This window comes from Gavialis gangeticus, unplaced genomic scaffold (genome assembly GCF_001723915.1).
Source record: "Gavialis gangeticus isolate Ggan-Ray unplaced genomic scaffold, GavGan_comp1, whole genome shotgun sequence".
Lineage (NCBI taxonomy): Eukaryota > Metazoa > Chordata > Crocodylia > Gavialidae > Gavialis > Gavialis gangeticus.
Genome location: NW_017729014.1, coordinates 15310967 through 15321277, shown reverse-complemented (window position 1 = coordinate 15321277; position 10311 = coordinate 15310967). Strand labels below are relative to the sequence as shown.

The window sequence follows — 10311 nt, the reverse complement described above, 5'->3', positions numbered from 1 at the left end:
CCCCCCCCCCCCCCCGCGAACATAATAAAAAAGATGACTCCTGGCCCAAGCAGCTTACAATCCAGATAGAGTTACTGCCTTTCTATATTACTTTCATACTCACAAAGTAGTTTGATGCTAATTGATTATTCAGAGCACTCATAAGTAACAGGGATACTTCAGTCTCCATCTTATAATTAAGTACATTAATATTGTTAAGAACAATTCAAATGGTGATAACCCATCTCGTATTTCTAGGGGACTTGTCATCAGAAGATGTCCAAACCTTGACAACGTTTGGAAAGTATTGTGCCCATGGTCAGAAGGGGAAACTGAGTCACATGAGGATCGGCTTGCACAGTATAACACAGTGAGTGGCAAAAACAAGAATAAAACTGAGGAGTCCTGACTTCTTTTTTCGTTGCTGTGACCACTGGACGCGCTGCTTTCAAAGGTCAGCATTGATTAGCCATGTTTAGCTGAAACTTAAACCAATGCTTTAAAGCAGTGGTTTTCAACCTGGGGCCCATGGACCCCTGGAGGTCTGCAGACTGTCTAAGGGGTTCACGAAAGCTGACTATGATCAGTCAGAAGTATGTGAATACCCACACTTACAATTTAAAGGGGTCTGCACCCCCACTGAATTTTTTTAGGGGTTCATAAATGAAAAAAAGTTTGTAAACAACTGCTTTAAAGGTTTAGGCTGCCTTAAATATCCTTCTGCCATAAAGATGTGCCAAGTAATGGTGCCTTGTATGATACCTTGCCGAGCAATGCTGAATAACACTGCTATTTAGGGTCTCTTTGATCTCATGCAGTGTGGCTGCACGTGACATTTTTCATATGTGCAAAGAAGCTTCAGCTGGGTTGCAAGCATTGGCTGCATTGTAATCGTGACTTGGGACCAAAATCAAATCAACTTATTACTACCAATCTTGAGTTTCAGCCCTTGAGCTCTGGCCGTTACAAGGTATAAGTGCTTCGACAGCACTTAAGCAAACATTTCCTGGCTCTACCATGTTTGTGCACAATGCTTGGCAGCTCAAGCACATTTACGTAGTGGAATTGGGCTGAAGTGAGCGCATGCTAGCATCTACCTCTTTGGTGGCACGAAAGAAATGCTAAGGAAATATATCTAGCATGGCAGAGGACACCAGTAGGGGACCATACAATTATCCCCCTTCCCTGACTGGCCCAGGGCAACAGGACAATTTTAGGGAGATTCTGGTTTGGATTTATGCCGTTCTAGGCTTTGTGCTGGGTTATGTTCCTTTACGATTAACGTAACTGATCCAGTTCACAATTCAGGCATCTTTACTTCAGGGTCCTGGCATTGTCTAATAGTGATACTGCAGAACTGAACGTCAGGCAACCTGGCCTCTGCTTCTGATAGCCCCCGATTTGCTGTGTGGCCTCGTTGAATTCACTGAAGCTCTTTGTGCCTCTCTGTTCCCTCACTCTAAACCAGGGACAAGGTTGCAAACCCCTTTGGTAAAGCACTTCGAAAGCCTTAGGTGTAAGGTACAACTAGTCAATGCTTGAGGCACCTCTGTATAAATCATAGAGAAAATCAAGGCTGGAAGGGACCTCAGGAGTTCACATCTAGTCCAACCCCTGCTCAAAGCAAGACTATCCCCAACTAGGTCATCCCAGCCAGGGCTTTGTCTAGCCAGATCTTAAACTTCCAGGGATGGAGAGTTCATCACCACTCTGGGTAACCTGTTCCAGTGCTTCACCACCCTCCTAGTGAGAGAGGTTAGATATTAGGAAAAACTAATGTCCCTTGCTGCAACTTGTGACCATTGCTCCTCCTTCTGCCATCTGCCCCCACTGAGAACGGCCCAGCTCCAACCTCTTCCGAACCCCCCTTCAGGTAGTTGAAGGCTGCTATTAAATCCCCCTCAGTCTCCTCTTCTGCAGACTAAATATGCCCAGCTCCCTCGGCCCCTCTTCAGAAGTCATGTGCCCCAGTCCCCAAACCATTTCATTGCCCTCTGCTGGACTCTCTCCAATTTGTCCACATCTTTTCTGTAGTGGGGAGTTCAAAACTGAAGTCAGTACTCCAGATGTGGTTTCACCAGTGCAGAATAGAGGGGAATAACCACTTCCCTCGATCTGCTGGCAATGCTCCTACTAATGCAGCCCAGTAGCCATTAGCCTTCTTGGCAACAAGGGCACACTGCTGGCTCATATTCAGCTTATTGTCCACTGTCACTGGCAGGTCCTTTTCCGCAGAGCTGCCACTTAGCCATTCGGTCCCCAGCCTGTACCGGTGCCTGGGATTGTTCTGTCCTAAGTGCAGGATTTTGTACTTGTCATTATTGAATGTGCCCGCTCCCCTAAAACTGTGCCCTGTGTAAACACTTTAACATAAGATTTCATAAAGAAGCGGGGGGTAGTGTGTTAAACACTGTTAAGCTTTTAGCCCATTGGCCAGGAATTTTCTCCTCTGTCTCAAGCCTGAAATGTGATTTCAGTATGCTCCATACTCTGGGATGTATGCCTCCTGTTCTGCTGAAGAACACGCGTATCACCCCACAGAGGCACAGAGTTGCTCCTGGGTGGAGGCAGGAGAAGTTATTTTTACCAGGCATGCACAGATTTGCATTGGTTGTTCTGGATTATCCTTGTTTTGCTTTGCAGCCCTTCCATTCAAGCATCAGCGGAGGTCACATGGCACAGGGAAAAGAGTCCCTGTTACTGTAACCTTCACATGTACAGGGATTTCATTCATTTTATTCATGTTTGGGAGGTAAACTAATGGAACTGGAGACCTGGTGTCTTGCAAGCTGTATGCTTCCAGGGTGATGGTACAGTACAGTCCATACAGGGCCACCCACAGCCCATGGAAGGCAACATTGGCTATGGAAATCGCATTGCTTTTCCAAAACCGTGCAGCAAAAGTGCCCTTCAGAGTGCCGATCTGTTCCCAAGGGTGGCTCTATGCCTGGCCAGACAAAACTGCCCACGTGACAGGCATTGACACTGAGGATCCATCTGCTTGGGCTTCATACTAGCTGCATTCTGGTGAGCAATTTACTCATTCATGATAAAAACCATTCACTGGTATTGTGGTCCTGTTCCCCATTGAAAAAATGACTGCTATCTTCATTAACAAGGAAGTTCCAGCTCAAACTAATTGGAATCCACCTGCCTTTGCTTTCTTTTTATACTTAAGCCCCCCAATAGTCTGGGGCTCCAGGGGCACAGTTTGAGACCCACCACTGCTGCATCCCCGAGTAGCAGGGCCCACCCTTTCTTCATTAGGCCGTTCTAGCTGGCTGAAAAACTGCCCTGCTGTTTCTGCTCCACTGAAGCAGAGCTTTCATAAGTGTGCTTGTGCCTCCCCAGTTGCATCTTGATGATCTCGGGGAGATCAGACTTGGAGCTGCATTGATGCAGCTTTTGCAACCCACATCTTTCCAACACAAGCAGAAACTGGATCTTCTCTGACTCCAACAGCATGTGATGGCAAGGGAGGAACTTGTGCCAGCCAGCTTTAATTAAAGTAGCAGGCATTTGCTCCTGTTTTGGACATCACTAGTTTTGCTCTGACATCAACTGCACTTTTAGCAGTGCTGCAGAAGAACATTTAATCTCGTTTCCAGGAGTTTTTTTTTTACTACAGGTCAGGAAGGGACTAGCCCAAATCCACTGAGACAGAAAATAAGTATGATGCTGCATTGTTGTCTTAATACTAAAGGAAGGGGACTTTGACTGCTGTTGAATACACCAAATATGATCCTTCCCCTTTTCTACCTTGCTCCCTTCTTTCATCAATGCATTTATTAGCTACAGCAAAATAAATATTCATCCATCTATGTGCTGTTCATCAAGGAGAAGGCACAGAGTCCTCCAAACACACTCCAAATAGTGCCAATCAAAAGGATTAATTCCTACAACTTAATACCACCACCAATGCTAGCTTTCCCTTCTATACTGCTGTATCAAGGGCCTGGCCTTTTCTGCTGAGGCATCCCACTGTCGCGTATCTTAACCAGATGAAAAGGTAATGTGCAGTTTTCCTTGCGTCATGTAAAGCAGATAATGTAACTAGTTGCAGCAGAGTTTTAAAAAGTGGGCTGGAGACTCATGAGTACAGAGGAGGTTCTGCCAGGGAAAAGCCAGGATTAGCTAAGCTGAGATCTGTCTCATTGCTGTGATGAGAGATCACAGTACAGCTAATCCCAAGGAAGGGTTGTATTTGGACTGTCCACAGAGTTGGATCCTTCCTTGGGTTGACGTCAGTGGAGCGAAGCTATTGCAAATTGGCAAAGGATCTGCCCTGGAGCTTGTGCAGTTTTTAGGAGGAAGAAGACAACACCCACTGCTTGCACATGCTTTTATCCGTGAATCAGAAGAGCATGTGATAGGTATTTGTTCCTATTGCTACGCAACCCTATTGGCAGAGGTGTGTACTAAGATTTACATTTTCAATGGACGGGCTTTGCCCAGAGGGCACAAGGCAGATTGGGGAACTGGGACTGCAGTTGAGGAGCTGGCTTCCAGCTCTGTGCTCTGCCCACTGGACCAGTTTAAACCATGAGAAGACAATCCTCTGCTGTAGCCAGCAGGCCAGCACCATCCTCTCTCTTGCTTGCGCTGTCTTTTAATGCGGTGAAACTTCTCTGCTCAACTCAGCCTCTCTGTTTCTACCTGCCTTGTGTGGCTCCAGCTTATTAACAGAGCCAGATGAACACAGCAACAGCAAGGCACCTGATTCATGGTGGTAATTGCAAAGCGTGCACATGGAGGGATGTTAGGTGCAAGTGTCAGCAAGCACTTCCATCAACTTCAGAGAGCCAAAGCCATGACTGTTTTCTCCAGGCAGGGAAAGACCTTTTGACCCTCCTGCCTAAAATTGTCCATGTGTGGGCTGCAAAGCTCCCCTCTGCTGAGGACACTAGGAAGAGATACTGCCTTCATCTGTACCTCAGGGCAACCTTTACCAGCCATTCGGCAGTCATGGGAATTGCTGCGTTAGGTCCTTTTGCTACACCCGGACCAAGTTCCTTGTCTCTACAGAGCTATGCATTCACACCTGGCTCATGGACGGTCACAAGTGACCCAGGTTAAAGCCTTTTGTAGGTGTGGGGGGCATGCTCTTCAAATTGTGCCCTCACCCAGGCAAGTCTGCTGGCAGCAACTGAGGGCAGCAGCTGGCCCGCAAGTGGCATGCTCCTACATGGCTCGACTCTGCCATCAGAAATGTGCCAGGGCAGGTGCATGGGGAGGTGGAGCGACCCTACACTTGTATGAGGTGGCAGCTGCTTCCTTCTTTGCGCCCAGATCACTACAGGAGGAAGGAGTGAATAGATCATGCCTGCTTGCCCCTTGTGGCCCTCCCCAGGTAGGAGAAGTGCAAGGGGTCTCTCCAGTTGCTTGTCTCAGTGAAGCAGCCTCTTCTTCCCACTCCTTTGCTCTGACCAACATATACCAAAGGTCACGGGTGATCTTACTGTAGCCTCTTACACCGCTGAGGAGTCTTGGCACCCACGCAGGACCCCTGGCTTCTCTTCTTAAAGACAACTTGGCCAGCAATACTGCAAAGGACCTTTTAGCAGCAGGAATTTGGCACCAAGAGAGCTGACTTAGTATCACTAACAACTGCCCTTGCTGGGGCAGGGGGTTGCACCAAGGTGCCCAGCTCACTAGAGTTACATAAATTTTTCCTTTTTTCCTTTCTTTAATGACATCTAAGAGAAGAACAAGGGGGGATGAACCTGGGTTTGCACCGTGTGCAGGAAACCCAGCCTGCATGGACAGATAAACCAAGGAGACTGGACTCCCTGAGGCTTATACTAATGATTGCCAGAACCTTTCCCCACCCTGGAGGATCTCAAAGTGCTTTACAAACCGTGATTTAAAAAAAAAATCCCCTCATTTTTTACAAATGAGCAAGCCCCAGAGAGCACAGATCCCAGGCCTGGGATTTTCAGAAGAGTCAAAACCCCAATTCCCAGCCTGAGTAGTTTGCGCAAGGTCACAGAGGGAACTAGGAACATAATCCAGGCTTCCTAGCATCCAGCCCTGTGCTTTAAGCCTCCCTCTTCACCACATTTCCAATATGAGCCCTCACTTATTCTGGCAGCCCATCAGGACGGATGCCAGACTTCTTTCACCCTTGCAAGCTCTGGCATAATTGCAAGCCGCTTGGGCTTTGCTAATTCACTGTCAGGAGCTCTTCAGGGATTTTACCTGTTTTTACAGGGCTCCCCATCATACTGGCAGGAGTAGACCAGGTCGTCTATCTGATCTTCGTGAGCAGTAATGTTGATTATCACCGGGAGCTGAGACATGATATTCATGTAGTGAAACCTGTACCACTCGAGAATGGCATCCACCCCAGACGAGTAGGTCTTGTCAAAACAGTTCTCACCTGTAGCGTTGCACTGGAGAGGAAAGAGGAGGAGAAAGGAAATGAGGCTCCAGATGTGCAAGGTGAGGATGCGAGGGGAATTATAGCTGTGGGGCACAACATCTGTCCTGTCCAAAGATGAGCCCTAGGGAAGGTCCGGGGTATTGAGTGTGTACACACTTGGGCCCATGATGGGACCACCTCAGATATGTTCCCAATTACTGTAATTACTCCTTGGACAGAAAAGGGATGGAAGTATTCCTCCCGGTTGCCCTGACAAAAGAGAAGCTAAACTCAGTGGAGGGGCTCTATCACCAGTGAAGCACTGGCCAAGTCCTGGAAACCTCTCTTTTCTTACCCAGCGTAAAACCACACCGACTGCCATGGAAGTTGGCTTGAGTACAGAGCTGCAGAACTGGTTATGAGAATAACAAGTAAAAACACGATCTGGGCACTTCACACCACGTCATTCTCCCTTCATCATAGTTTTTGCTTCTTGTCTAGAGGAGGGCTCTAAAGATCAGCTCTGGGAATCCCCTTACTTTTGTATTGATGAAATAATTAATGCTGCTACTGTGTTTTCTCCACCAGAGTTGCATGTTAATAAAGGTTTAAGGTGGGGAAGGGATCTTCAATGGACACTGTTGCTTGACTTCAGATATCTTTCTTTGGACATTTATTGGACAGTTCAGCCAAGTTCATTGCTGCACAGGTTGTGCGGTGTGGCCAACAAGGTGCTGAAGCTTTGTTACACTTACCAACCTAAAGCCCACCATGGAAATGTTCTTCTTGGACACAGGATCAATGATATACGTCCTCACCAGTGGGATGTTGCGATTCAACTGAAAATCAGGCAGACCGAAGCTGCCAGGCTCCTTTCTAGTCAAGTCCTTCACTTTGATGATTTTTTCTTCACCGTGGAATATGTTTGCTGTGGCTGAGCTGCCATATAAACCGGCAATGGTTTCCACGGCCAAGAAGTCCAGTTCAGCCAAATTCTCACTGACTATGGAAAACCTATGGAAGGCACAAATAAACAGGAGTCTTGTTACCCAGATTACAGGTCATCTTGTGGATAGGCTACCGATAAGAGGCAAAAACAGGTTTACAGTCCGCTCTTGTATTTGCTTGCACTTTAAAACATGAAAATAAGCATTTATCCCCAAGTCTGTTTGGCTGTACACAACAGCACAACATTGATTTTTTGCCTATACTGGCTGGGGGACTAAAGAGGTGGGGAGGAGGCTGGCGCACAGATTGGCAGCAGGTCTTTGATTTGCTGTGTTCTCCGAATTTCCCTCCAGCCTACGTCCAGCGTTTATAGATGGCCTGTTCTAATATTTTAATAAATGAGCTCTGTTTGGTTTTATTTAAAAGTCTTTGCTTCACTGAAACTTTTGGAACTGGACTGAACCAGATCTCTTGTGGACTTGGAAGGTGCTAATTAGTTGGGATTTATATTCTTGAGAGAGAGGGAGGGTGTGTGTATATATATATATATATATATATTTTTTTTTTTATTTCCTTTCCTTCCCCAAAGCGGCATGCTGTTTATGTTTCGTCTTTACCTTACTTTACTTACTTCTCCAACAGGACTGTCTTATTTTTGTTGATGTGTAAAAAAAACAATACCTATTATAGCAAAAGAACATCTAATACATTTGGCTACATTAATCACTACTACTATTTTAAGATAAAGCTATGATACAGTATGTATAGAGTATGGGTACTCCTCACTTAATGTCATCCCGGTTAATGTTGTTTTGTTATTACGTTACTGATCTATTAGAGAACGTACTCGTTTAAAGTCATGCAGCGTTCGGTTATAACATCGTTTGGCTGCCGCCTGCTAGTAGGTAACTACTGTGATGTAACTGGATTCGCTTAACGTCGTTTCAGTTAAAGTCACATTTTCCAAGAATGTGACTCTGACATTAAGCAAGGAGTAGCTGTATTTAATGTATGGTCTTCCCTTATCTCCTTGTGCTTTGTTTAATTGTGTTTGATGGTTTCCTTTGCTTGCTGACCAAATTAGTTGTCACATCTGCAAAGGTCTACACTATGGTTACTCAGAAATAGGCTTTGGGCCGTCTGCTTAGCAACACTTTTGCAGTTTAGCCTTGGCCCCCTTAAAATGGGTAAGGCTGGCAACAGTTTCCAGTGGCCTTTTTCCTTCAGTTGGAAAAGCACATCTGTAGGAGCACCAATATACACACAACCACTGGAAGGGACTTCAGAGCCACTGAATCCAGCCCCCTATCTTCCCAGATAAATCATCTGTCAAAGTGCATGGCTTTCTTTTAAAGCTGGAAACAACATTTAATCTCCTGTCCTATTTGGCTTATGGTACCTCTGTCCTGAACCAATAATTCCAAAAAATGAATGATCTTACTTCCGAAATGTAGGCTCTTAAATTGAATCCCCAGAATGTGCAGTCGTTCTGGACTTAGCTGCACAAACAGGCATTTCTGAAAGCAAGCTGCTGATAGGTAACTATTATAGGCAAGTTAAATAATTGCTGACTAAATCATTTGATAAGCATTGGATAAAAATTTGGGCTCCATCCTGTTAGCCCACTTATACACTGTCTTCCATGGAAGACAATGTGATTGTGCCCATCCCTAAATTCCCACACCTAGGTATCAGAAAGGCTGAAGGATTCAGCTCGCAATAAAACAACATGTAGTTTCTCACTCCAGTGGCCTATAGTTCAGATGTGAATGGCTTTGGATGAGATGTGTAGTTTAAGGCAAGAACACTTTTACCAATGTAGAAAATCTGTTAAGTCCAAGAAGATACTATGGAAAGCTCCCTTACACCTGGAAGGAAAAAGATAATCCATGGCTATGCACCCACTAGCACTCATTCCCAAACCGAGGCCAGAGTTTAACCACCCTGCAAATAAAGATGTTGTACCCTCAGGCTCCCAGCTGGATCATCCTCAAATTAGAAAAAAAAAAGTTATCAGACCTTTCTTTGCAACAGTACTGGAAGTGTGGCAGCCCTCGGTAAATGCCAGCCTACCTGTATGGGTTGAGATTGCAGAGAGTAATGGCTGGGAACATCTTGGGCTCTGAGTGCATTGACATGGTTGTCACAACAGGATAGGTCCAGTACTGGCTGAATAGGAGTGCAAATTGCCAGTACAGCATCCCAAAGCTGGCGAGGAAGAGCAGGGTCCAGAAAGCCGTTTTCATCTTGTTGCTGTCTGAGCACACCAGACGAATGGTGCCGTGGATGGTGGTGTTCTTGCAGAAGAACTCAAACATGTCCCTGTAGGAGTCATAGAACTCAATGAGGCCTTCCTCCTTCTCCTCCTCCTCCTCCTCTCTCATCAGGTCCTGATCCATCCTCTAAGGCTGTTTCAGGTTTAAAAAAAAAATAAAAAAATAAAAAGCAAATAAATAAAATTATCCTAATTTGTTCATAAGAATGAACAGGTGTGGCCCATGTCTTTTATATAGGGCATAGTGCAGTCAATGAGTTTCACCATTGTCTAGTGTGGAACATCTCTGTTTCCAGAACTCGGATACCAGGAAATAGCAGCACTGTTGGAGGGTTTTGGTGCTGCCATGCAAATGAATGGGCACCCAAGTAGTTTTAACTTGCTACTGGCATTTCGGTGAGGTTATTGGGAACATTTGCAAAGTCTCTTAGCATGGGTGTGTGTGGTTAGAGTGATGAATGTGTATAACACTGAGAATGAGGGCTTTGGGAGAAAAATGGTGACTACCTTTTCCCCTTCTGTAGTAATAATAATAATAATAATAATAAAGATCAAAGGCTCCCACATACAAACCAGGGCTAACACAAAAGGAAGGAGGGCAATTCCATTGTTCCAGTGAATATTACTTGGTTAATGTGTAACTATGAAATGCCATATGCCTTTATGGAACTGTATAACAAATGATGAGTAATTAGAGCATCTATTGATTTAAAAATTACATCTGACCTCATTTTTTCCTGAATGCAAA

General features: G+C 45.4%; 1 protein-coding gene across 1 annotated transcript in view; it reads right to left on the bottom strand.

The window, feature by feature from the left end:
* SCNN1D (sodium channel epithelial 1 delta subunit) overlaps positions 1–9686 on the bottom strand; it is an 18750-nt gene extending 9064 nt beyond the window's left edge. Inside the window, exons 1-3 of the mRNA XM_019511825.1 lie at positions 9362–9686; positions 7096–7354; positions 6178–6371 (exon numbers count right to left, since the gene is read on the bottom strand). Of these exons, the coding sequence (XP_019367370.1) occupies positions 6178–6371; positions 7096–7354; positions 9362–9672 (764 nt within the window). The 5' untranslated portion in view covers positions 9673–9686. The remainder of the gene's footprint in view (positions 1–6177; positions 6372–7095; positions 7355–9361) is intronic.
* Between the last annotated feature and the right edge of the window lie 625 nt (positions 9687–10311).